This window comes from Pollicipes pollicipes, unplaced genomic scaffold (assembly GCF_011947565.3).
Source record: "Pollicipes pollicipes isolate AB1234 unplaced genomic scaffold, Ppol_2.1 Scaffold_4219;HRSCAF=4965_pilon_pilon_pilon, whole genome shotgun sequence".
NCBI classification, from domain to species: domain Eukaryota; kingdom Metazoa; phylum Arthropoda; class Thecostraca; order Pollicipedomorpha; family Pollicipedidae; genus Pollicipes; species Pollicipes pollicipes.
Window position 1 is genome coordinate 34,274,262 of NW_023596448.1, and position 27,527 is coordinate 34,301,788.

Here is a 27,527-nt window from a genome sequence, read left to right on the forward strand (position 1 = left end):
AGCCCATTACTCCGTTATCCATCTGCATTGTCCTTGTGTTATTTCCATATTACACATTGCAATATCGGCATGTCAGCACATCCAACATTTTTTACATCAAACTGAAAACAACGTACAGATGATAGCAGGTGTCCTGAATATGACTATGAAGGATGCCTGCTTCCAGTTTCAAGCACTTATCTGATAAATGACCGAGCTATTGTTTGAAATGCATCGCCGCGCATGTTTCCCGTGCCCAGGTGGGCCCCAGGCGGGCCCACCTGACGCTCAGGTGGGCCCGGGCCCGCAGACCAGCGGTCACCATGCGGCTCGCGTAACAGAGCGGCTTGGCCAGCCCGACTACAAGCGCCGCAAGACGGCTGCCAAAGAAGAAGACATGCTGTCAGTGTGCCAAGTAGGTCTGTGAGCGACATGGCATCGCTTTCCGTATGCTTACGGCTTGTGCAAGCGACTCCGACCGGCCGTAAGCGTAAGACACTTGATGTTTTTTTTTTTATTTGGGATGGGTTACAAGCTCTTGCACACATATGCGACCCATAATTGCGGCTAAGCTTTTCCTCTTTGCGTTTCGATCGTTCGAATATGACGGAAATAAATGGACCAAAATTGACATGTGGACCAATGTTTTAGCTTTCATCTGCACGGCATTTAAACTTGGCTCTAGGCCTAGTACGGCTGGAGTAACATTGGATGCCTTCCTAAGTAGCACGTTTCATCAGGATGCAATGATTTTACACCATGAGATACGCATATAAATAAAATGCGTTGTGGGAGCGATCAGGCAGTCCTAAAGTAACATTTTAAGACTTTGACCTTGACCTGTGACCTTAATGTACACTTAAGCTGAAGTGTGTGGTCTGAGACGGTACTCCACGGCGCTATCCATTGCAATTTGATTTTCTGAACCCGGCCAGGCCGTTCTTGAAATGAGCAGCGGGGAAGGGCGTCAAACCCGCCCCCCTCCGGTCAGTGGTGTGCCGCTGAGGAGCGCGGCTAGTGCCGGGTGTACACCCCTAATGTTGCCTGACTGTGATTCCAATAAATGCATTATGGTGTTTGTACCAAGAAGAAACCGCTCGGGGCCGAGCAATATCACTAATGACTGTGCTATGTAGCCCCACGCGGTGCGCCCGGCCAATAGGTCTCGGGCCGCTACTTATTACCTCCGACGGACTTCGTGTTGCCGGCCATAAGCCGGCGGAGCTCCGGCCGCCTCGCCCGGAGCCGCCGCACCGGCTCGTTGGCACGACTGAAGTCGAGCGTGGCCGCGCCTAATAGCAGTCGATTATACCCGTGTTAAGCGGAGTTTACTAATAAACTTGACGTGCGTCGAGGAGCTTACGCCTGAACGGCGGTGGCACAGCAGTGATTTGTGAATGGTAGAGGCCATAACAGCACGGCGCGGCCGCCCGCCACCCGCGTACCTCGCCTCACGGCGTTGGGGGGGGGGGGGTTGCTTTGGACAGCGACCGCCCGCTTGCTGACTGAAGAACGCTTTTTAAGGCTGTTTGCTAAGAGTAAGTGGAATAGGTAGAATGTCTGTGCAGTTCTCCCCGCTTTCGCACCCCATTTGTCATGTGGGCTCTACCAGCACTCCACGTGCGGATTAGCGGGCTGAGATCTTGGTGAAATGTATGAGCCACGTTGAGGAGAATGATGAGGGCTTACTTTGTGGGGCCTCTTGCATTCAATGCGATGTTGTCTGTAGGCTGGAGCTGGACATCTAATGACTGTTTATCGTGACACGGTGGACATCCAACAGTCGACTGGAGGTCTTGTGCATGGTGGATAACCGATCGATCATGTGCGGAGCAGACCTCAATATTCCGCCACTCTCACTGGAGAATAAGGCTGTGAGCTACAGAAATAATCCTAGCGATGACTTGCTCCTAGCGATGCCACACCACTGTAAGGAAAACATAACTGTGGGTGGTTAAACGCGAGAGCAGCCATCACGTCGTCCGTAGGGCATTCCAGGTGCTATATGAGGTGTGTTACGGCACTTCGGCTGCCGGTCTGTTTTCTGGGCCATATTGGTCGGGACTTCCGAAGTCATCCTGCGCATTTTCGGCCTTACCTTAAGCTTAAGGAATTATATCGAGCATATGGCTGGGGTTGTTTGTGTCTCGGTGAACGATCCGTTTCTCGCGCGGGCCCAAGCCAGGTCCTAAGACGGCAGTCCAGCACCTGTCCCCGGCCAGGGCTCACTCCCCTCTCGCACGCCCCTCTCGCCTGCTGCGCGTGCAGCTGGGGCTGCCGTCTGCGGCCGGGTGGCGAGACACAACAACCCCAGTCCAGCATCGACCCCGGCCTGCCGGGCCGATATCACCGGCTAGAGTTGGCTGCTGGGCACACCTGACCCCAGCGGCCGCGACCGGCCGGGCTCGTCTGACGACCCAATCAGACCGCTCGGACTCATCCCCGCTCGGCCTCATCCCCGCTCGGCCTCATCCCCGCTCGACCTCATCCCCGCTCGTCCTCGTCCCCGCTCGGCCTCATCCCCGCTCGGCCTCATCCCCGCTCGGCCTCATCCCCGCTCGGCCTCGTCCCCGCTCGGCCTCATCCCCGCTCGACCTCATCCCCGCTCGTCCTCGTCCCCGCTCGGCCTCATCCCCGCTCGGCCTCATCCCCGCTCGGCCTCATCGCCCCCGCTCGTCCTCATCCCCTCTCGTCCTCGTCCCCGCTCGTCCTCGTCCCCGCTCGTCCCCATCCCCGCTCGGCCTCATCCCCGCTCGTCCCTCATCCCCTCTCGTCCTCGTCCCGCTCGTCCTCGTCCCCGCTCGTCCCCATCCCCGCTCGGCCTCATCCCCGCTCGTCCTCATCCCCTCTCGTCCTCGTCCCCGCTCGTCCTCGTCCCCGCTCGTCCTCATCCCCGCTCGGCCTCATCCCCGCTCGTCCTCGTCCCCGCTCGTCCTCGTCCCCGCTCGTCCTCATCCCCGCTCGTCCTCGTCCCCGCTCGGCCTCATCCCCGCTCGTCCTCATCCTCGCTCGTCCTCATCCCCGCTCGTCCTCGTCCCCGCTCGTCCGCGTTACCTTCAGGCGGACGGGAGGTCACGTGGGACTCCGCTGCGGCCATGCGCACTGCACTGGCCAGGCCTGCACGAGGCGAGGCTGGCGCACGGCCGTCTGCACGAGGCGAGGCTGGCGCACGGCCGTCTGCACGAGGCGAGGCTGGCGCACGGCCGTCTGCACGAGGCGAGGCTGGCGCATGGCCGTCTGCACGAGGCGAGGCTGGCGCACGGCCGTCTGCACGAGGCGAGGCTGGCGCACGGCCGTCTGCACGAGGCGAGGCTGGCGCACGGCCGTCTGCACGAGGCGAGACTGGCGCACGGCCGTCTGCACGAGGCGAGACTGGCGCACGGCCGTCTGCACGAGGCGAGGCTGGCGCACGGCCGTCTGCACGAGGCGAGGCTGGCGTGCGGCCGGGCTAACCTAACCTAACCTAACCTAACCTAACCTAACCTAACCTAACCTAGCGCGAACCCCGCAGCGAACATGGCTGCGACACCGGCCCGACTCCGTACTCGGATTCGGACCAATCATTAAGAATGCAGATAACTCAGATTTTTTCAGTGGACAGCCATGGACGTGGGCTAATGCCTCGCAAACTGTAAATATCGACTGATGCACGGGACTGAATCAGTCGAATCTTGCCTTCCTGCGCTCGGCCTAACGATGCCACGACTAGCACTAACACTTCAAGTTGTTGAGCCCAGACCGGCCGCTATCCTGCAGATCGGACATCGGATCAGATTGGTCAGACTCGGGTCAGACTGGTCAGATTCGGGTCAGACTGGGCAGCACATAGTGCCATACCGTTCAGACATCGGGTCAGACTGGTCAGACTCGGATCAGACTGGTCAGACATCGGGTCAGACAGTGCATCAGCTTCTGTAAATGTCTCGCTGTTCCGCCTGTACCACGTCAGTCATGATCACCACAGCGATTTGGTAATTGAGCTGACTGCTTTGGAGCGTCAACGGTGATTTTGTTTGGACAACGTCAAGCGGACCCGGAAGCTGCGCGCGAGCAAGCCGGGCTGCCGCCTCTTTGCGTCGCGTCACTGCGCTTGCTCAGGACTCCAGCATGCTGAGTATCCAGACGCGGGCGGCTGAACACCCGCTGACAACGCTGAATCACCGAAGCGTTTCGGAGCCAGAACGCCTCGGGCGGCTTGTAGCCAAGCAACCGGCGCCCGACAGCCACCCACCCATACCACGTCTGCAATCTCGGGAGCGACTTCTTTTCCGGACCCAGCCGCGCGATTCACATCAAGATGAGACCATCGGTCTCCCACGGACAGATCCCGCATCATAGCCACAGGACTCACACGGCGCTCCGGCCCGATTGTTGAGTTCCCATAAAACCATTTGTTCGGCGCGGCGCGGCGCCCGTCCATCATTCCTCTGGATGAACGGCAGCCCGATCTTGCGGGCTCGCTGCTTCCTCGGTCCCATCATCCGGTTTCGCCGTGCTTTATCGGCGCGGTGACAGGTCGTGAAACCATGAAAAGCCGCTTAACGGTGGGACCAGACCGCGTTAACGTCTTCGCGCCCGGGGCGACGCGGCAGGAGGCCAGCGCTGGGCGGGGTGGCGCGGTCACGCCCCGGGGCGTCGAGGGCCAGCGCTGGGCGGGGTGGCGCGGTCATGCCCCGGGGCGTCGAGCGGCCAGCGCTGGGCGAGAAGATGCGATCATGCCCCGGGGCGCCGCGTGAACGTGAGACGGGCGACGCAGAGCTCTAGCACATACTCAGGGCCGCGTTGCCTATTGTCAAACGCCGTCCACCATTTGCTAACTATGACGTCACGGGTAAGTTCGTCACAACCGTTCCTGCGGCCTGAGGTAGAGTCGCTTATGTGTTCTAACAAAGGTAGCAGCTCAGGTAGGCACCGTGCCAATGGAGAGCACGGTCCAGGTGTCGTTTGTGGTGAGTTTGTGTTTGAAGAGGATTCTTCTTTTACTTGGTATGTACCTGTCACCTGCGATTTGCCTCACTTGTCTGCTGCGTTCATGTTGGGCGGGCATAGCTTCCACCTTAACTTGGAAACAACAGATGGGTAAGTTCGACAGGGTTGACTCCGTGAGAGCCGTTCACGCTAACTGCTTATTGAACTGTTAACAAGATTACATTGACAGATTTCCGCATCTGTACTTGGAGAACATTGATCCTTCGCAAACGCCACTCAGCGCTAATGGCACCAGCAAGACTCACCGAGCCACACCACGGCACGCGTGGCGCGGCCGAACGACCGGTCCTGCTAGCTATCAGCCGCGGTTTTCCGGAAGTGGCGGCACGTGCGGCCAAGCGGAGCTCGCGACAGCGGGGGGGGGAGGGGGGAGAGTGACAGAGGGGCGGGCGGCCTCCGCTGCGGCGGCGCGGCACGATAAAGTGGCGCCCCGGGTCGCCGCCACGCGAACGATCGGGGGATGGGCGGAGGTAGAGGTGGTGGGGGGGGGGCAAGATATTGCTCCCACGTCGGCCCGACAGGGGCGCGCTCGGGCCAGCGGGCGGCGGACAGGGTGAGCAGGGCCTGGGCTGATGTCTGGTACAGAGTGCGGCAGCGCCGCCGGGCTCAAGCCTGCTTCCTGTTGCCTGTTGTTACCTGTTGTTTCCTGTTGCCAGGTCTGTTTCCAAGCCACCTCGCCACATTGGTGCAGTAGCCGTTTGTGCGGAGATATCCACCTGCCGCATGCATCAGCGATGCCCCAGGATAAACTTTGGGCTGAACCTATCAGCGATATTTCACATATTAACTCTAACCATAGACGCAACGGATGTGGTTATAGTTGCATGCATCGTCTTTGAAGGAAGTTTCCGTTGCCCCTTTTCTGATTCTCAGCAGGAAGACAGTCATTTTTGGAGCATTATTGAGCCATGCAGTTAAGGGGCCGTCCGTAGATTACGTTACGCATAGAAAGGATGGATTGATGGATTGTAACGGAAGCGTAACATGCGAGGGAGTAAATTTTTGGACTGCGTTGAGTTACGCTAAGGTATGGTTGCAAGCTTTGTGAAAGTCTTTAAAAACGAAGGAAGACTTGAAAACGCTATGTCGTTAGCTTCCTCCCATGACAAGCAGCGCATCCGTTATTCGCTTCACATCGCCAGGTTAAATTGGGACCGAATGGACATTACTTTTTTGGGGCGTTACACTTAATACAACACAACCAGGGGAGGGGGTCAACCAGTGCGTGCATCAACCAGTCAACCAGTCAACCAACAGTCACTGCGTAACCAGCGGGTGGGGGGGGGGGGGGTGGAGTCAAAAGTGTGCAAGTCCGTAACGCAATCTCTAGGCGGGCCCTCAAACCAGCCATATGTCAGTATCTGACGGAAGTTACATCACGCCCCAGAACTAGGCTCTTTTGAAGAAGCACACAAGAACAACGCAACCTGTTGGACTGCGGTCAAAGCACTGCTCAACTGTTAGTTGTTCAGTGCATTGTGCGAGGAACATTATTCCAATAGATACGACAGTAGTCCTAGCCTCATTCCTCGGAGAAAAACCGGGAGAATGGAGACATAGATGCGTTGATATTTCGGCAACACGTCTTTATCGAAACAATAGCTCTTCTGTTCTTGTTTCCATAAAGGCATGTCGCCGAAATATGAACCCATCCACATCTCCATTATCCTGGTTTTTCTCCGAGGAATAAGGCTAATACTACTGTCTTAACTGTTCAACCGTGTGTAATTCCTTCATCACAGTCTCAGCAGCGCGCCGCTCGCTTCAGCGTGAGACGTCGTCGAGGTTGTCATTACAGATGCGTGTCCGGCGGTTGCACACGGAACGAAGGTGCTCGCATATTTTGCCGCATCTGCGCTATGTCCGAACATTTCAGCGCGGCATCCCCTGTTCCTTCAGTTCCAAAGCCTGAAGGCTTTCGTGGCTAACAGTAGAGACTGAGGAGTTTCCTCTATACTGCTTTCCTTCTATATCTTTCGTAAATCATAGAACATGACGTTTGCCTATGATTGATGACGTCAAATGAACACAATTGGTTTTTGCCTCGCCAAAGCGACTCTCCAAAACATCGCAGCGACGGAACGGCGCAGGTTAGAGCGTAGCTGTAATGCTGATCGCATCACTGTGCATCGCAATATTCCAAAAGCGGCTAGGATCAAAAGACATTGGAGGGCGCATTTGCCGTTTTCAAGCTTTCAGTTCAGTTGCCTGGCTTGCAACGAAGCATAAAAGTATGCCGTTAACGGCCCATTTTTATGCAATTTATGCATAATGACGGCATTGATGACAGACGAACGCCAGTTGCCTTCGGAGATGGGGCATAACCTGACCACCGCTGCTGGGCGAGCCTCCCAGTCTGCCCCGTCCCCTCGTGCCATTGCTGGGCGCGCCTCCCAATCTGCCAGGGCTCCTCGTGCCACTGCTGTTACGTACCTCCCAGTCTGCCCCGTCCCCTCGTGCCATCGCTGTTACGCACCTCCCAGTCTGCCCCGTCCCCTCGTGCCATCGCTGTTACGCACCTCCCAGTCCGCCCCGTCTCCTCGTGCCATCGCTGTTACGCACCTCCCGGTCTGCCCCGTCCCCTCGTGCCATCGCTGTTACGCACCTCCCAGCCTGCCCCGTCTCCTCGTGCCATCGCTGTTACGCACCACGCACCGGTCCGACGTGTGCTGACCTTATGCTCTCGTCGAGGGACGTTCAAATGCGACTGTTGCCCGATCCTAGGGGACGCCGCCTCGCCCGGCTCGTAGCTCGCTCCACATCGGTCGCAAACACGCGCCTGGATGCTTCTGGAGAATGTCTCTTGGAAGCGTTCGTGAGCAGCCGACCAATATCGTGGAATGTCTTCATAAGCCAAATGAGGCATAAAATCAGACAGGATATTGGTTGGGTATTGAAAGACGGGAGCTATGCGGTGAATGCAAATTAGCAGCATAGCGTAGATTCTTGGTAAGCTGTGCCGAGCAGCTACCTCGAGGATGTGAGTGAAGCTGTATTGACGTGAGAAGTTCTGAAAAGGTGAACATAACGTCCGCCAGTCGCATTACGCGCCGCGGTTAACCAGAAGCACTTTACATTCATATCAAGCTAATGATAACTTGCCCAAATATAGCCTGAGCTCGTTGCAGGCTGGATCTCGCAGATGCTTATGATGAACAAGGTTTGGGTTGTTAATCATTTCAAGTTCCAAACTCAAACCCAGCTACAGCCACATTGCAAGTCTCCGTCTCGGTTTCATTCCCACGCTGTGTTCCATTTTCAGTGCCATTCCCAGCTCCGATTCCAGTCCCAGTCCCATCGTCAGTCCCATTGCCAGTCCCAGTCCCAGTCCCAGTCCCAGCTCCGGCCCCAGTTTCAGTCCCAGCCTTGGCCCTAGTCCCAATCCCAACCCCAGCCTTAGTCCAAGCCGCAGTCCCAGTCCCAGTCCCAGTCCCAGTCCCAGTCCCAGTGTCAGTCCTAGCCGCGCCACCAAGGTCAGCCCGCTGTTGCCCTGACACCCCTGCTCTTGACCAATAGAGCACGAACTACGCGGGCTATTGGCAGGAAGATCGGTTGGTTACGACCTTTTTAAAGGATTCGGTTAGAGCCTTCCGATCGGGTTTATTTATAGATCAGCGCCCACGCTGAGCCCCGCTTTTTGTGCTATCCCTGACACCATCATCCGATCGGGAAATTGAAAACCAACAACAGAATTTTGTGGGAAAAGTCTGACGTGCCGCAATTCTCGGCACAGTCCGTGCTGTCCTCTGACGTCACCCGACCTCTACCACGGCCAATGTCAGCGTCCACGGGCCGTACCAGTCAGGGGCAGATAGCGAGCGCCTAAAGCGACTCCGCCCAACAAGGACACAATCCAACATGCGCAACACGTGCTGGTGGTTCGGATGGCAGGTGCTCTAGCCAGCTGAGCTATGGGGAACGGGACTCAGCTTGAAGCCTTGACTAGGTGTGCGAAGGAGGTTGACAGACGAAGTCGATCACGTCTTCGGGAGTTCAGGCGCGCTTCAGAGCGGGTGAGAGGTTTGGTCACCCGGTATTCGGGTCACTTCGCACTTTGTCGTTTTATGATGTGGACCATATGGATTCAGACGCACTTCTGGGACTTGCTTTTCGGAGACCGGTCGGTTAAGGCCCAGGTCGGCCACCCTGGACAACATTATTGGAAATAACAACATTATATATTGCATATTATGTTTTAATAATGACATATAGTTAATGCATATTAATAATAAAAACTAAAAATATGATGATTTTACCTATCATTTTACTAATTGTTTCACTAATTTTACGAATTACTTTTATCGTTTATTATTACTATTCTTTTACTAATGTACTAATTATCAATTTAAAGTTAAGTAATTAGTAACGATGGTATATCATTACTGGGTAACGACATGACTGGAGATGAGAATGTTGACGACAGTCTTAGCCAGTCGTGTATCCCTTACCATGACGCCGTACACCTGGGACCGCCGATTTTCTGGAACCCCGGTAGTTCTTGCGGCGGTCGACAGATGGCGCTAGGGAGGCAGTGAGACGACGAGTCCTCCCACCGGAGGACCCAACGTTCGTTTGAAGCATGGCCTCGTGATAGTCTTGCACGGAACGCACGACTGACGATGCATCCGGCTTTCGTTCACAAACCTTCACACAAACCCCTGCGTCATAGATCACTCGGAGATGGGAAATCTATTTCTCTCTCGCCTTGCTCTCTTAACTTGGGTTTGACAGCTCTCGCAGTTTCATCAAAGTCAAACATTCATCCGTCATACATCAACGAATAGACAGCCAGTCGTTCGGCGGCGACAGCGTCTGCTGCGCAGCCAATCGGAATCAGGCGGGACGGTCCACCTGCGCCGAGCACCAACATCTGAACAGGGCGACAGAGCACACACGAGCACTTTCCCGCTTTTCTGCTAGCTTTCTTTCCGGGGTAAAAGTTCATGTTAGCGACATATGAGGCAACCGTGAAGGGCTGCGGACGAGCGTCAATCGATGCCACCAAAGGCCACGGTCAACAGCTCTGCCCAGCACAGCCTGCCTAATGCCCCCCCCCCCCCCCCGCAGGTGAGCAGGCCACCGTGGCTTGCGAGCAAATAGTGGAGAAGCGGAGAACTGTTGGGGGGGGGGGGGGGGGGGGAGACGAAGACCTCAGGGAGTCGTTATGTCGTCGAAATTCCAAGTTGTGGTCTCAGCGACCATATGCGAGCGTCATAGCGCAGAGTTTGTCAGCCCGCACCGCACACACTGCGATTTACGAGCGACGATCCTCGGATCTCCGGATCTTGACACGCCCATTAGAAGGCCCGATCGAAAATATACAGCAGAGCGCGAGGAGAATTACCACCGGTGGAGAATTAGTTCGGTCAGATGTGACTGCTTCTCCATAGGAGACATCTCTACCAGATACGGCCCGCTGTACGTGACAACTGCAAGGGAAGTCTGACCCAGGATCCATTTGTCTCTTCACAGCACAGGCGGTCACAGACCTTGTGTTGAAGCCACAAGGAACACCAAACAACAACAACAACGGACGGGACACCAGCCGAACAGCGGACGTCCGTCCTCATCCAGCACCAACCACCAACCGCACCGCACGGTGCACGGCCACAGCCGTCACCAATCACCAATCGCCGCGCCTCGCCGCTCCAGCCAGCTGCAGCTGCCTCGTTGAAGCGCTAATGCGGCATCCGCTGTTCAGCCGAGCTCAGCAGCCCATGGTGGCAGCTGCGGCGCCATTCGACTGCAACAGCCACGCTGTGGCGCTAATGCCGAATCAGACCTCAGTCAGCACGTATCCGCTTACCGGCGGCGAAACTGCCGACCGAGCGGGTTTGAATAAAGCGGCTTATGCCCGGACAGTGTCCGGATCCAGCTGTAAGCTGCTAGCGACAGGCAATTTGCGATTATTAATGGCAATGCTTCCCGGCTGTAATTCTTTCACGATTGACCCACTTAGCTGGTCGCCGGTCCCGCTGACGGGGCAGCGCGGGAGATTTCCTGGCGGAGGCCGCACTACCGGACAAATTGGATAGCGGTGGATTATGTTGTTGACCCGGCCGCCAAACTGTTAGGAATTGATATGGGTTGACGCGAAGTTGCTTGGGCGCCCGGGGTCACCGGAGGTGATAACTCGCGGCCAAATTGCATTCCGTCCAGCGAATCGTGATCCTGGGTCCAAAATGCGTGCGGAAATCCCCCCTGAGGCAAGTGGATACGATCTCGGATGGAGCCGCGCAGCGTGCCGCCGCGTCAAAGTGTTCCACCCTTCATTTGCAGCTGGGCAGCGCGGCGAGCGCCGGCCGACGCTGTGCATGATAAACCCCCGGCATCGAACCGTGGGCTTCCATTAAACACGGCCGTCATGCTCAGCCGTGTATCAGGGCGCCGTCCTGTACTGCCTCGGGCTCCACCCAGATCGGCGCATGTCAGCTGACTCGCCTGACATTTAAGACGTCGCGTCGGTCCAAAAGTGGCCCGTGCGACAGGGGCTGCACATGGTAGTGGCCTAATTGGATTGAGATGAATTGAGCGACACCTACGAGGGGAAGAGCAGCTGATTGCAGCGAACCTAGCGGGAATTCATCGTGGTATGATAAATACAGCAAACATTGATCGCAACAAGTGTCTGGATGAAGGTTTCAGCTGTTTAGAGGGAAGGTTGGGGCGGGGGGGGGGCAGGCTGAAATTTGAGATGACAACAGGGGACAGAACGTATGGCAGGAAAAATGTTAACGTTGTACTTCAGCGATGCGAAAGACTAGGATGCAAATGTAGCGCAGACTACTGAGCCAGCATGATGTGTTGTCATTTTTTAAAAAAAGTCTCGTTTGCAAGTTTAAATCGCCCAAATAATGCAGCCCAACTTTCATTACTTCCAACAATGAGGAAGGGGCAATTCAAAATGCTACCAGGTTTAAGCGGCAGAGCAGCGTGCCTGCACAAAACGATGGAAATACAGTGGTAGAGGGGCTGAGAAACCTATATTTGCCCACATGGCCACCCCATGTGTCTCCTGGCTTCTGCAATACATTTCGGATTGTGTAGTTCAAGATAAGCTGGTGTTCTGGATGTCATAACTGGTCGGAGTACCGCCCTGGTGTGACGTGTTAGAATATACAGAACGTTCGGCCACTTATTCTCCGTTACTCACGGGATGTTGTTGACTTCTAAGGGCTGGACAGTCAGCTCTCAGTCATGTAAACAACGATGCAAAACAAATTTTGTACTGGGAATCGCTGGGATTCGAAAAAGGAGCGGCATGCGTGTTGCTTTGGGTAGCGATCTCGGATGGCAAGCCTCGCTCTGTTACGGTGGGCGGCATCTACTCCAGGGTTGGAAAAACCTGCTGACGTGGTGGATAGGGTCGGCGACAAAGTGGTTATTTTCACGCAATGCTTGATGCCTAAAATGTTTTTTGACTGCAAATTTTGGTGACGGCCAAGATGAACAAATACAGCACACAATGAAAAAATGGCATGAGGTCTCCATACATAGATATTATGCCTCCATGGTAACACATTTCGTCACACAACACAAGCACACGTTTCCATGTGCTGGTGTTGTGACGATGGTGATCATATTTGCGCGATACCCGGTGGTGTTCACCGTTCTGTTACAGTGGGCGTCATCTACCTAAATCCTCCCAGCCTGAGTCGCACGGTCTGGAGAACTCACATGGCGGCCTGCGCGCTGCCGTGAGCCTGCGCAAGTCGACCTTCTGCGTGGGTGATACCAAGATTGACCTTTTACGCACGGACGGTCCCGGTCTGCGTGGTTATGGCAGTTTTGAGCGACCTAGGTCTGTTCTAACGCGTCCGACCCGTCCGAGATTCTCGTAGATCACACTGTCACCAACTTACCTGACCTGAAGTCACCTGTTCAGGCGCCACCTGTGCCGATCACCGACTGGCTACATGGCCATTGCCGATGCACCATTCCGCCGCCCGATTGTCGCCAGACGCCTTTCACCATTTGATTTTACGTTCATGACGCGTCACGACGTTCATGACGCGAGGCGAACTGGGATGCAGTTTGCCGCGATCTTCTGCGGGTGGAATAGAGCCAGGTTTACCGGAATGGGGAAGTGGATCAGGTGACCGAGGTGCGCGCATGCAGTGAAGTGGCGCCGCTGCGCATTGTCCCCCGAAAAACTGCATCTCTTCGCCGTCGTTCCCGCTGTCCATGGCTTGAGGACAGCCCTGACCCGCAACGGCTGGTGCGGCAGCGCGATGGCGCGTGACGAGTATGGCGCGAATCTCGGCCGAAACCGACCTATCTGCTTACCGTCACCTTTAGAACCGCGTGAAAGGCCACATTGCGAGGTCCAGGCGTGTTTTCTTGTGCGATGCCATGCTCACCAACCTCCCCGGTTTCGGACGAGGCATTACAAACTTCGCTTTCCAGCCGGCCAAGGGAGGAGGGGGCACCACTCTGGACCTGTCCGTGGAAAGGGCCGACGACTTAGGATGGTACTTTCCCTACTCCACCCATAGCTGCCGAACTGGCAGCGGCAGCCTCAGCGACTGACCACTTCCACCGAGGCCGGTGTGCGTGACCACCGCCAGTCTACGATTGTGCCCTACGGCTTGGCTTGAACGACGGCGGCTTTAAACGAGCTATCGTCATCGGGGGCGGGGACTTGACTTGACTTGACTTGACTTGACTTGATTTAGCGATGGGCCACTGCATGCGTCACGTAAATGTTTTCCTCTTCTTGGACCAGATTTACTTCATCTCATCAACGCATTTGTCGCCGGCTTTGTTTTCCCCACTCCCCAGAAGGCTGTCTCTGTCATTCCTCTTTCACTATTTTGGCTCTCATGACATCGTTGGCGATTTCAAACCTATCTCAATCCTGTCTGCACTGTCTAAAATGTGTGAAAAAAGTCATGGGCATCAAACTGTTGTCTCATCTTGTCACCCGTGCTTCTTTAGCTCCATCACAGTAAGCATAATACCGACCATGTCGCTCGACGGAGAACGCTCTGGTCGACGTCGTTGAGTTGGCGCTACGTCGGATTGACGTCGGGCACATTGTCGCCACATTGTCGCAGTCACCTCCATTGCTCTGTGTCGTACCTTTGGTAGTGTCGACCATGGCGTCCTCCTGACAAAGCTCCTGACAAAGCTGACAAATTGACAAATTGCCGGGCGGGGCGGGTGGTGAGAGGTGGTCGGTGAGAGGTGGTGAGAGGTGGTGAGAGGTGGTCGTTTCTCCCTCTCTTGACGCAATGCGCTCATCAGGGATCCCTGGTTGGCCCCCTCTTCAGCACATTCACGATCGATCTTCCGTTCTTCCTCGCTCACGGAGGTCTAGTGTCATATGCCGACGATACCAAACTGGACTCCGCTAGACTCCGCCAGATTCCGCTAGACTCCGCCAGACTCCGCTAGACTTCTCTGGACTCCTCCAGATTCCGCCAGACTCCGCTAGACTCCGCCAGACTCCCCTGGACTCCACTAGACTCCGCTGGACTCCGCTGGACTCCGCTAGACTCCACCAGACTCCGCTAGACTCCGCTAGACTTCGCCAGACTCCACCAGACTCTGTTAGACTTCGCTAAACTCCGCTAGGCTCCACCAGACTCCGCCAGACTCCGCTGGACTCCGCCAGAGTCCGCCAGACTATCCGCTTCGAAATCCTGACGAGAACAGGAAAATGTCCATATGATCCAATCCTACCTCAAAATAAACTATCAAAATAAATCCTACTGAAAGAGCGCTGCTTCTTTTCAGCACACCACATTCCCTGAATAAGACTTCATCCTTTCACCCCTAAATTGCTGGACAGGAATCAGCCCCTTCGCCGCACGCGAGGATGCTGGAGGTCACCATAAACAGTAACCTTTCCCGGGCGATGTGCATATGCCATGTTTCCAAAACGGGCAACTCCATCCTATTCCATTCACAAATGACTCGTCACCACGCCCTGCACCGCCTCTCGGTCTGGCAGTGGGGGGGGGGGGGGGGGCGGGCTGCGGTGTCCCAGTCAAACTGAGTGTAAGGGGGGTGAAGAATTTTGTGGCCAGGATGATCACCGAGGCTCGTCGGCGAGGTGCTAGGGCGGTGACTGTCTCAGCGCTGGGCGGACGAGGCGTAAGTGATCTTGGCACCGGCCGTGACAACCCCGCTAAGTTCAGAGCCCCGAGTGACTCGCGGACCCCGGTGGCAGTCCGGTCCTGTTCGCCACACGTACCGCTGTGACCCAGCGTGCCGCCCGGGCGGCAGTGGCATGTGGCCCTGAGCTGCCAGCCCTCCCGCCCGTAGGCGACACGTCGCGCAGTCTCGGCCAGTCGTGCAATTTTAGCCAGTCGTGCAGTCTCAGCCAGTCGTGGAGTCTCAGCCAGTCGTGAAGTCTCAGCCAGTCGTGCAGTCTCAGCCAGTCGTGAAGTCTCAGCCAGTCGTGCAGTCTCAGGCAGTCGTGCAGTCTCAGCCAGTCGTGCAGCCTCAGCCAGTCGTGCAGTCTCAGCCAGTCGTGCAGTCTCAGCCAGTCGTGAAGTCTCAGCCAGTCGTGTAGTCTCAGCCAGTCGTGCAGTCTCAGCCAGTCGTGAAGTCTCAGCCAGTCGTGCAATCTCAGCCTGGAGCCGCCTGCCGCCGGCCATCACCGCGCCGCGAACCTGCAGATAACTCACTAGGGAACTGGACGATGTGCTTGCGGCTGTGTACTGGATGTGCTGACGAATAATGCTGATGTTTTCACCACAAAGTGTACGAACGTATGAATGATTGAGTGCATACAAATGTGGTGGCGTTGTGGTCGCCTTTTTACTATTTTACTAATGTACTGCCGGTGCGTACTCAATCAAGCCACGATTCGCTTGTTACAATGATTTGTCAATAAAATGTATGCCTGCATCTGGTTTCGAGTCTAGCGTTCTACCACCGGGCTAACCAGGAAGCACACTATCTCTCCTGCTTGGTTCAGTGGAAGAGCGCCGAACTCGTAAGCAGAAGACTCCGGTTCGAATCCGCTACAAACACAAGGAGAAAATTCGGATGTGGCGTGAAATGGCTGAAAGCCGCACACTACCCAGGTCATTTCAATAACATTCCAGTCGATAACAGCTGTCAACGGCACGATAACTAACTGACCAGAACATGACATGCATACCCATACACCGGGCGAGGATAGTAATCCGGATATTTATAGCATCCGTAATACTGATAACTCACATCAAACATTCCGTAAAACTATAACTGGCTATTCATTGCGATCAATCGTTCCGTAAAGCTGTAACTGGGCTTTCATTGCTGCTCGTTGGCGGTGTTAAGACGGGCCACTGCAAACAGACGACGAAGAAAAAGACACTGAAGTCTGAACACACAATACAAAATAACCGTTTCACTGGAGAATCGCAAGTGTAGTGTCTGGTAAGCCAGAGGTGCTGGGTTCGATTCCCCGCGGTGCAAGCCCAGGCTGTCAGGACGAGAGAGACAGGCGACGTCATAAAGCCTCAGCAGCTGAGTGCATCATAATGCTCCAACGACGGACAAAGCCGTGACTGAAATGGGCACCAGAGCTAAGTGCTGAGGCAGGCTCACGTCTTCGCGTTGACTTGGATCAACGCGAAAACGTGGGGAACGAAGCTTCCGGTGGCGGAAAGATGGTGATGCTGATGGACCAAAATGTGATTTTGACAACCTTTGACACGCCAGCGTCAACCCTGAAGCATGCCGATGGCTCGATCATGCGACAAAAGTCGTCACTTATCCCTTTCAGAGCTGTCACTTTCCATCCATCTCCATTATATATCGTCATTATTACTCATCGGCGCTCATCACAACGCGGTCATCTAACCGGTTTGTTCATCTGTAAACAAGGGAAGGCGTCTCGAAGGTCGCCAACTGATGGGGTATCAAGTGTGCCGTGTTACTGCAGGCCCGAGTTGAAAGTGGCCCACCGGACACGAAGCATGACAGGTGTCTCCGGATTCCGCGCGCCCGCCAGGGCCATTATCCCGGGTGGGTGACGGAAGCATGACAGGTATCTTCGGACTCCGCGCGTCGTCAGGGTCCATTATCCCGGGTGGGTGACAGAAGCATGACAGGTGTCTTCGGACCCCGCGCGTCGTCAGAGTCCATTATCCCGGGAGGGTGACAGGAGTTAGGTCGTGTCAGCTCTCGATTAGGCATCTATTCGACACTCATCCATGCATTTATGATAGCACTTAATTCGTCCAAGCAGAATGTTCGCAAAACTAGCGAAGGGTTTCCTTAGCGAGGCTATTTTTGAGCACAAGTTTAGTAAATATGCATTCTGTAAATCAATCGTATATCTTACCAATATGTTTGAATGGGTCCCGTGCCATCCAACAGCTCATTATATATGACACGCACCCTGAATTCTGGCTTAATACTCTTGACAAAAACGGTCTTGTGCCCATTATAAACCGGTATCAAGAATGGTATTATTCGCGAAGGGCTGGAATCCAAACTGTGGCATAGCTGGCACGTATGTGCAATGCATATGCTGTATCCTGCCGTCATTATGCTTGGGTTGCCATGTTGTAAATCACCATTTTCGTCCCTGAATACAGTTTAATATCCAGTATGCTTCCCCGAGCACGAACGTCTCATTTACAATGCGGGGCGAACAGCTCTATGTCCACCAGGTCTTCGTGATTAAGCCCTATCAAGCGGCTCTACCGGCATCTCGTAAACAAGCTGTCTGACATTAATTGCCGTGCGTGTCGAATTAAAACGGCGTATACGCTAAACAGACACGCTTGGTCGTTTTTAGAACAACAGTACTTCACGTAACAACACCTGTCTGCAAGATAGGCTGCCGATGAAATTGCTCCGCAAAAATGTATTCGTAATGCCTTGTGAAGACGGATCAAATGCACTGCTCACTGATATTTTTAGGGCGACATACCTGAGCTGCGAGATAAAATAGAACAAACGCTATTGCCTGTGCAGAACCATCGAAGACAAGTGCTTCCACCGAACCAGCCTAGCTGTAAAAATGCCTTGCATTTGTCCGATAATATGAATGAAATGACTGGCGCAAGCCGTATTTTGAAATAAATCAGGGATATGTACGCATAGCGTACACAAAAAACTCCCAGAATTCATAACTTACCATGCTTGCCTGGCAATGCTTATCACCTCTACCAGGGTAGCGCTATAGAGAAGGGAGCGCCACCTCAGATGGACAATATCCTGCGAGATGAAGCTGAGTTCTCCCCAGCTTGTTTCAGTCTATGCCTGTATTTACTTCATTTGCACACTTTGCATTGCATTTGCACTTTGCTTATCACCTCTACCAGGGTAGCGCTATAGAGAAGGGAGCGCCACCTCAGATGGACAATATCCTGTGAGATGAAGCTGAGTTCTCCCCAGCTTGTTTCAGTCTATGCCTGTATTTACTTCATTTGCACACTTCAGTCTAAAAGGCCTAAAATGCAATGTTATTGCCAAAGCTGCGAGCTGCGAGCGCAGCCCGCGCCAGCTGCGAAAGCAAAACGGCGCACTTACCCTTCATCCAAGACAGAACGCTCGAGCGAAGAGGAAGAGTATTCTTTCCACTCCGACATCTAGAAAGGCTGCAGAAGTGAAAATGGGGCCTCTTCAACGCCTGCTTATTTTCGCCCTGCATTTGGAGGCCATCTGCCCACAATGGAGCTGCTGAAATAAAGTCGCCCCGACCCGAACTTCGTCGGCTGCGACTTAGCATGATGGGCAAGTCCGTCGTGCTATTCCCGTACAGCGCCTGGCTTGCAGCGGCATGAAATCGCGCTAATGTCCCGATGAATACCACGCGCCTGTATGCTGTGTACTGAATACCGGTAGTGGCCTGGTATACTGGCATTGGTAGTGGCCATCACGGCCCCAGTGGCCATCACTCATCACGACCTCAGCTGCCATGAGTTACGCCTGGAAGTGACCATTCGGTCCTTATTGGAGTGTAATGCACTCGTGATGCGCGAATCGCCGGCGTTTAGTGCCATCGTAGGTGTACATTGCTTCTAGGTGCAATCAATAATACTCTCGTGAACGCGACAAAGGTAGTAATCCTTTTAAACATAATTTTCTTCAACGCTCAACATGAAGCCGAACGACAGCGTTTAGCGTTTAATGACATAGTAGTCGTGTAAATCATACAGTACGTGCAGGCGATGGATTGCAAACACACTTGCATGCCTTGATGGCGAAAATATTGTTCGGAATCCCACCTAATGCACGCTTGCCTCGAACCACGGTATGTTTGTAGCCGGCCATTGCTCACATCCTGGTCATTGATCGACGATAACGCGCCAACTCGGTCCAATCAGCAAAACGCGGCGTTTCAACAGCTCCGACGCGTCCATAGCTTTCTCCCCAGTCCCGCATGCGGGCGGGGGGCGGGGCGAGGGGGGAGGACGCTGCGCGCAGCCCGCCAAAGGATGCTCATTAAGGGCGCCTGGGGCCACGTGGGCCGACTCCCGCGGGAGGCGCAGTGGCGAGTCATGTGTGCCCCCGGGGCGTCATTGGCAGGGCTTCGGTGTCCGCAGTAATGAGCTGCTCCATGACGAGCAGTGCTGGACTGGCCTGTTCTGGCTCGGCTTAGTTCGCATCGACTCTCTTCCAGGACATCCAGAAGCAGTGTGTCTTCGCGCTAGTGATCAATGCCCGCTATATGGTTAAGTTATCTCCATCGGTGAGCTGTGTTTTGCCCAGTACAAACTGAAATGCTTCTACCTAAATGCTACCCGCTGCAGGCATGGCACCATGCTGCCAGCAATCGGTATTTAAGCAGCACCAGCGGCACGGGAAGGGTGCGTCACCTTTCAAGGCGCGCATGTTTGTGGTTCCAGTAGACGCCGGCCTGCATATGACGTGTCGAAGCTCCGTAATCATTCACGCACCTTGGCGAAACATACTATGCTGGCATTTGCTTAGTATTAGTCGGCATAACCACAAGGCCGGTATCAGTGCTTTGTGTTTCTGGCATCTGCGCTACTCGGCTACTAATGTAAATGAGCGGCAATGTAGCTCTGAGCTCTTTCACCAAGTAAGTGCGTTTCATGTTCGTCCATGAACCTTTCTCATTCTTCCTCAGCAAGGTCGCGCGAAAACCGGTAAATACATGTTGTGTTCGGTAGATGTGTGCAGGCTTTGTCTCAAGCGAATATATTTGTCACTGACTTTTACGCGAATCCATGTCAGCCGACGTATTTGGGCATGTATCGACCGGCTACAAACCGCTACCGCGCTACGATTACTAAGCATCCAAAGACGATAACTGCGACAAAACGTCTTGCGATTTCCGAAGCCGCCATTTTCCCCATTGCTAATACCCATCATTTGTCGCCAGCTGCGATGCATGCTGTCAGAACTGCTTGGACGCTATTGATCCGTGAGGACTCAACGATTCATGTCAACTGCGCTGCGTGGGGACGACGAACACCAGAGCTGGTAACATGCAGCACGCAGCCAGTATGACGGAGCGGGCAGCCGACTGTACTAGGGTGTCAACTAATGTGACCCGTCTGGCCTCAGCACAGATAGTTTGGCGTGCCTCACGGAAGGCAAGCAAGGCAAAAGTGTTCGCACAGAAGACAGAGCATCTTGTTTGTGATGAAGTTGAGTGTCTCGGTGATCATGCGGGCGGCTGTGGAAGCTTGCGAAACGCCGCTTCTGGTCCAGAGTGGAGGAGGCAGACTGCACGCGCCTTTGCGAGGGCGTGGAGGTCGATGGGGGAATCAGCCAGCCCTCGACCCAGGCTGTTAAGCTTGATTGGTGCTGCCGTGCCCCGTCACCTCCACGTCAGCGATGAGAGGATCTTGTGTATTGAGGGAACTGCCTTGCGGGATTGTCTCGGCAGTCTCCAGCGCATGACCTTGGCCAGCGTTTGTGTCGCTGTGGCTGCCGCGCCGAGTCGGTCAGCGGGGCGTCAGACTGGGTCTTCCGGAGTCGGTCAGCGGGGCGTCAGACTGGGTCTTCCGGAGTCGGTCAGCGGGGCGTCAGACTGGGTCTTCCGGAGTCGGTCAGCGGGGCGTCAGACTGGGTCTTCCGGAGTCGGTCAGCGGGGCGTCAGACTGGGTCTTCCGGAGTCGGTCAGCGGGGCGTCAGACTGGGTCTTCCGGAGTCGGTCAGCGGGGGCGTCAGGACTGGGTCTTCCGGAGTCGGTCAGCGGGGCGTCAGACTGGGGTCTTCCGGAGTCCGGTCAGCGGGGCGTCAGACTGGGTCTTCCGGAGTCAGTCAGCGGGGCGTCAGACTGGGCTTCCGGAGTCGGTCAGCGGGGCGTCAGACTGGGTCTTCCGGAGTCGGTCAGCGGGGCGTCAGACTGGGTCTTCCGGAGTCGGTCAGCGGGGCGTCAGACTGGGTCTTCCGGAGTCGGTCAGTCGGGCTAAGACTGGGTCTTCCGGAGTCGGTCAGCGGGGCGTCAGACTGGGTCTTCCGGAGTCGGTCAGCGGGGCGTCAGACTGGGTCTTCCGGAGTCGGTCCAGCGGGGCGTCAGACTGGGTCTTCCGGAGTCGGTCAGCGGGGCGTCAGACTGGGGTCTTCCGGAGTCGGTCAGCGGGGCGTCAGACCGGGTCTTCGGAGTCGGTCAGCGGGGCGTCAGACTGGGTCTTCCGGAGTCGGTCAGCGGGCGTCAGACTGGGGTCTTCCGGAGTCGGTCAGCGGGGCGTCAGACTGGGTCTTCCGGAGTCGGTCAGCGGGGGCGTCAGACTGGGTCTTCCGGAGTCGGTCAGCGGGGCTTCAGACTGGGTCTTCCGGAGTCGGTCAGCGGGGCGTCAGACTGGGTCTTCCGGAGTCGGTTAGCGGGGCGTCAGACCGGGTCTTCCGGAGTCGGTCAGCGGGGCGTCAGACTGGGTCTTCCGGAGTCGGTCAGCGGGGCGTCAGACTGGGTCTTCCGGAATCGGTCGGCGGGGCGTCAGACTGGGTCTTCCGGAGTCGGTCAGCGGGGCGTCAGACTGACGTGGCCAGGAGACAAACAGTAACGATCGATCACGTAACGATCACTGCATCCGGAAGGGGCACCGATCACTGTGTGTTCCCCTTCCAGCTCGGTGGGACCACACTTCGGCTCACGTTCAGGGCACCAGGCCAGCTGCTGCTAGACGGGACATTAGCACCGCGAATCCGCACATGGCGGCTGTCACAGCCACTCTGTAGGTGCATCAGGCTTTGGATGGAGCGCTGACGCCCCCAGCGGTGCCGCTCCTAGAAAAACCGCCCCGTGTCGCTCCTAAAAAGGCCCGATTCGCGACGCTTCTGAAAGAGGTCCATCTCCCCTCCGCTCCTAGAAAAGGCCCGATTCACAACGCTTCTGAAAGAGGTCCATCCCCCCGCCGCTCCTAGAAAAGGCCCGATTCACGACGCTTCTGAAAGAGGTCCATCCCCGTGCCGCTCCCAGAAAAGGCTCGTCCCTGCGTTGGGGTCCGTGTTGGGCGAGAGCTTGCGCACCGAATCTTGCACCAATTTGCATACTCATTGGTAGATAATTGACAGCCAGCGGGCACCCAAATCGCAGTTGTATCAACCAGACGCGCAGCCCATTGTGTGGTTGGGTGGCGTGTAGCGTTGGGGTGGGGGTGCCACCCCCTTGGGCCAGTTATTAACTGAGAAGTTGATTAAAAGTTGACTCCCCGTACGCATATTAAGCACAGGTTAACAACAACCATTCGCAGCAACACAAAATTTTCAGTGGCTGTTCAGTTATTAATTTAGCGTCCTTTGTGCAAATTTAAAGTTTTGTTGCACCATGGACAGTGACATAAGCTCGGTCAAGGAGGTCGACCTCTAAAAAGTTTTGACATCACACAACTTTTTGTGAGTCATTTGTGTTGTTCAAATGTTATGTAGCAATGGAACATGCTAGTGCCTACAGCTGGTTTGTTCCAGATTTTTTGAAACACACAAGGTCCATGACCTAGAGTGAGGTCAATGTTTGCTGGTTTGTCGTAAACTGTGCTAAGTTGTACGCATTTGTACGTATGTTTTGTCTTTGTAACTGAGGAAAAAAGCATTAACTCACATGCAAAACTATGTCATGACAAAGAGAGCTTGATCTTCGCCCAAGTCTTGACTTACCCCTTTGGGTACCTTCTTCAAAACGTACGCTGAACTCAAATTAGGCAATGTCATCAGGTAATTTGGGACACAAAATTTAAAAAATCTACTGAAGACATGCAGTGATATCATTCTAATGCAAAATGACGTCATGATAGATCACATGAAGAAAGTCAAGGTCATATAAGGTCATCAAACGTAAATGACCCCTGTTGTCAGTGGAGGAGAAGTCCGATGAACGAGTGAGCCGCGTGTAACCACCTCCTTATCGTGTTTGTGAAGCTGATGACCTCTGAATTCATGTACCAACGTACCTGCTCTCAGATGTTGCAAATGCATTGCCAAGCGTCGAAAGGACTACGTATGATGTAGACAGCAGCCATGCCATCTTGAGTACTCATAGAAGTACTACGCACTATTTCTGCCAGCTGACAAGCAATGCACTGATCAATGAACTCGAACAAAGTTTACCTTAGATAGCCTCTAGGTCAACCTGCAATGGTATTTTTGCGTCTGGAATACTTTTGTTTCACAGCTGCATGTAATGCACTTACTAGTCTAAACTTAGTCAGTAGCACATTGTGAAAACAATCGCTCATGTAGGCTACTGTTAGCCCAACTTTGAACGGTGACCTGATCTGACCTGACCCTTACGAGGGAGCAAAAATGGCCGAAATGGACTCCCCAAAGTCTAAGCGCTTATTTCCGTGACCTTAATATCCATCCTGACGTGCTCACATAGGTTTTAGCTGCATCTCCGTGTTTGACCTCTCACGACTTCCGGTGAGTTCACATTTGACTTAATGTCAAAAGTTTCGTGTACATTCTTCATGACTTAACAAGAGCCTCACAACGACATCTTTATTGTTCTCACACGTCGGGAAGTTAGAGATCTCAGGAGGAGGTCAACTCCCCCCCCCCCCCCGGCCGAGCGCGGTTGTGTAAGACCCCCGGCTGGTCGCAGGTCAAGAAAATCCTGGCAGCGCTCCCGGCACTGTCATGAACGGGCGAATGCCGCACATCTTGACGTGTTGTCTTGCGAAGCTTGACGGTGAAGGAAGCTGTTGAAGATGATTCCCCTTCACATGAACCGACCTTCTCTAAATTTGTTACCCCAAAAAACAGTTTGCTTTTTCTTGGCATTTCGGTTTGCTGACAGCGGAGTCAAGATGCCGTCTTCACATTTTATCATTCTGCCCTTCATGATATGATCGCGGATAAGGATTTTTTGGCGGGGAATGTCATGCTCGTGTATGCATGTTTTCTATGTGGCTTCTTGTTCATTCAGCTACCCCAGCACTAATTCATCAGGGTCGTTGGCCGCTTTACAGCAGGTGGGCTCATTAGGCCGGGATTTCAGAGAGATGAGTTTGAATACCGGCGGGAGGATCCCAAATTTCACTCATTATCTGGCGAACAACATTATCAACCTCCAAAGTGGCCAGGAATTTCTGGTTCACTGCAGCTGGAGCAGCCGAATAAACAACAGTCATACACAGGATCACCGTTGGCAAGCGGTACATCCGGCACATCCGGTCGGACAGCACATCCCCGACAGTAGCCAACTAGTGGAAAATACGCTAAAATGGGCAGCTAGGTGCACAACTGCTATCAAGCAACCTAGAATATGTGAACGGCGAGTGAGGCGCGCATGCCATCTTTTGAAAGTATGCGGCGTTATGACTGAAAACGAAATCCAGAGTCTTGAGAGCGAAGGGTAAACGCTCATTTTGCAAAGCCCAAGGCAACCTTAGGGAACCCCAGAAGCAAAGTCGCATCGAAATGCTGCGTTAGAGTAGACAGTCAGCTTTTCTGAACAGTCCTAGCGAGTCGGCCCCTACACGAATTGCTTGTATTCACTTGTAAATATGATAGCAGGATATATTATTATGTTGGTCATATTTCCACCGAGGGCCGGACGGTACTGCTGCGGTAGCCTTCATGCCGGTGACGCCTGCAGTCTCTTCGCGGTTCGGTGAAAGGTGGAGGTGGAATTTAAGTTGCCCTTTACAAAACACAGCCGGCGGGGGGGGGGGGGAGGCGTCAGATAAAGCTGCTGGTGAACGCGAGAAAGAGGAATGCGTCGTCAACCAGCGGGGATGTGGCTCTCGCGGTCTGGCAGCGCGCGGCGGCTCAGCTGGTACTCGAGATGTGCTGCTTGCTGCGCTTCTTCACTCTCTCCCACTCCCTCGTATTTCTTCAAGATAGATCTGCCTCTCCCTCCTCACTCTCTCCCACTTCCCCCGAGCGGGCCGAGTCAGGTCGGTCTCAGCGTCCCGGGCCAGGCTCTGACCTCCGTCGACCCCTCTCGTGCACTGGTACGGTGAATGGGGCCGCCCCCTTTCCACTGCAAATGAGAGCACAGCCGGCGAACACAGCAGCCTCCAGTGACGAATCACGCGTCATCACCGTAGCCCACGCCGCCTACCGACGGCGGAAGCTCCAATGTCGGGCCCTGCGTCCGCCTGACGCCCATCCGAAGCTCAGTGACGTCATGAGGACTTGTGTGGCGTCACACCAACCGACGACCAATTACACAGCACACCTGACTTATGCTGAGGGCCTTCAGCCGCCGTCTCCACGTAGGTTCCCGCATGGCAAGCCGCTGACGCTTCTACAGTGCAACATGCATGGCTGGACGGCCAACATGTCGGACCTCCACATGGCAGTTTGTATTCGTGACGTAGAAGTGGCGCGCGCATAATAGCATGGTATCCACTGGTGCGTGCATTGGTTAACATGAATTGCTGCAGTATATTTCCAAGGGACGTGAGGAGCGACACGATTGCTTACGGAGGGATGCGGTTGTAATTCATCACAGTATGTCGTGTTCTCCGGTTTGTCTTATTTCTGACCATCAGGCTGTTGCTGTCGTCGTCGAGTGTTGTTTACCGAAACTAACTGTATGTTCTGTCTACCTCCCTCCCGCCGTTGAACTCCCGAGCCTGGCGTGATATCCTGCTTTTAACCAGCCGCCGGGGACGTGCGAAGGGGTCACCATGCATCATAGAAAATGCTTGTGTGTGTGTTCTCACACTCACAGGCTATGCGAACGCTAAATGCTCCCCTGGGGCGCCGCACAGAAATGATTGACTTCGAAATTGGTTTTGGCATCCCCGCTCTCAGAGACGCTTCTTCACCTACGCCGGCTAGCATCACAGTTATGGTTGCTGGCTGATTCGACTTCCACAGTCCTTGTGTTCGCAGTCGCGCAAGCCGCCAATGGCGGCATTTCGAACGCTTGTGTTGAATTCAAATAGCCTGAGTATACTGAAGATCGGCAAACACGCCCACATATTACTCCCGTTTGGCACCAACTCAGCGATATATTTTCTGTTGGTACGCCGGGACAGTTCTGTTGCTGTCTTGGGGCGTCTTAAGAGCACTGCCTGTGGGATTGTTGAGATCACAAGTCCAGGGTAGGAACACAGCACACCCAGGCGTGCGACTCCGACTGAAATAGCCGGCCAGCTGGCCGTGGGACCTTTACCGACAAGCCAGCGCGCGGTTAACGGCGGGCAGCTGTACGGCATCTCTTACGAAGCATAAGACAACCACAATTCTTGAGGCTGCAAAGTCGCACGACTTCGCCAGAACCGCGATGAATCCTGTCTCTCGATGGTCAGAGCTCTGCTAGGCGGCTGCTCCGAAACGAAAGCGTTCAGCCCGACAGGCGACCTGATTGCCTTTCAAAGGCTCGAGCGGAGCGCACTAAAAGCGAGGTCAAATATACATCTAGCGGGGAGAGCGTGAACAGCCCCAGACCCCCACATCTCACTCGGTGCAGTCTGGCCGCAGCGGCAAGTCCTGTATCTCCGGTCGGAGGGTTCGAAACGTGATACTAAGTGCTGCATGAGGCTGGAAATTGCAATCTCACAAATATTGTGAAATGAAATAGGCATGGTTGGCACAGAAATGTGTCAGCTTTGCCCGATGAACGTGTCGACGTGTCAGCGGTTGAGTGTGCCGGTGATGCAAGCCTGTCAGTAGCGGCGTTAATACTCATGTCAATATTTGTCAAAAATAACCATATTTGTCAGTACAGACGCAAATTAGGTCAACAAGCGGGAAGAGATTGGCACCCTCCCCAAGACAACTTCTGTGCGTCAGGAAGTGAGGTTTGCTGCGGGAGGGATAAAATTTCCCTCGATGAGGGGGAAGCTGAATACAAATGCAGGGGGACAAACGCAGCAAATATACAAATAATGGATAAATTCAATGCAGTCAACAAACCGCAATCCATATCTCACATTCACCATATATCAACTGTGCCATTTGTCCTCACCTACCACCGTTATCCTCGCCCATGTTTATCCGCCAGTCGAGCTCGGCACCTGTGGGATAGGCTCCTATTCGCATATTTTGATACTCGCCCTAGAAGGGAAGGGGGTCGACGCGGTCCCCTCCCTAAGATTCCCTGAAGATTCCTCGTTGGTATGTCAGGCAATCACGCCCAAAGTTTCCGTTGCCTGCCGAGCATGCATTGCACGTGCTTTTTACCACAAACATGTCCCAAGTTTTCCCAGTTACAGAGAAGAGGCAGTTTCTGAGGAACACTG

General features: G+C 54.5%; 1 protein-coding gene across 1 annotated transcript in view; it reads left to right on the forward strand.

Moving 5' to 3' along the window:
- The window catches only part of LOC119095242 (uncharacterized), a 232,963-nt gene that overhangs the window by 9,686 nt on the left and 195,750 nt on the right, over positions 1 to 27,527 (forward strand). Inside the window, exon 2 of the mRNA XM_037218109.1 lies at positions 290 to 394. Within this exon, the coding sequence (XP_037074004.1) occupies positions 290 to 394 (105 nt within the window). The remainder of the gene's footprint in view (positions 1 to 289; positions 395 to 27,527) is intronic.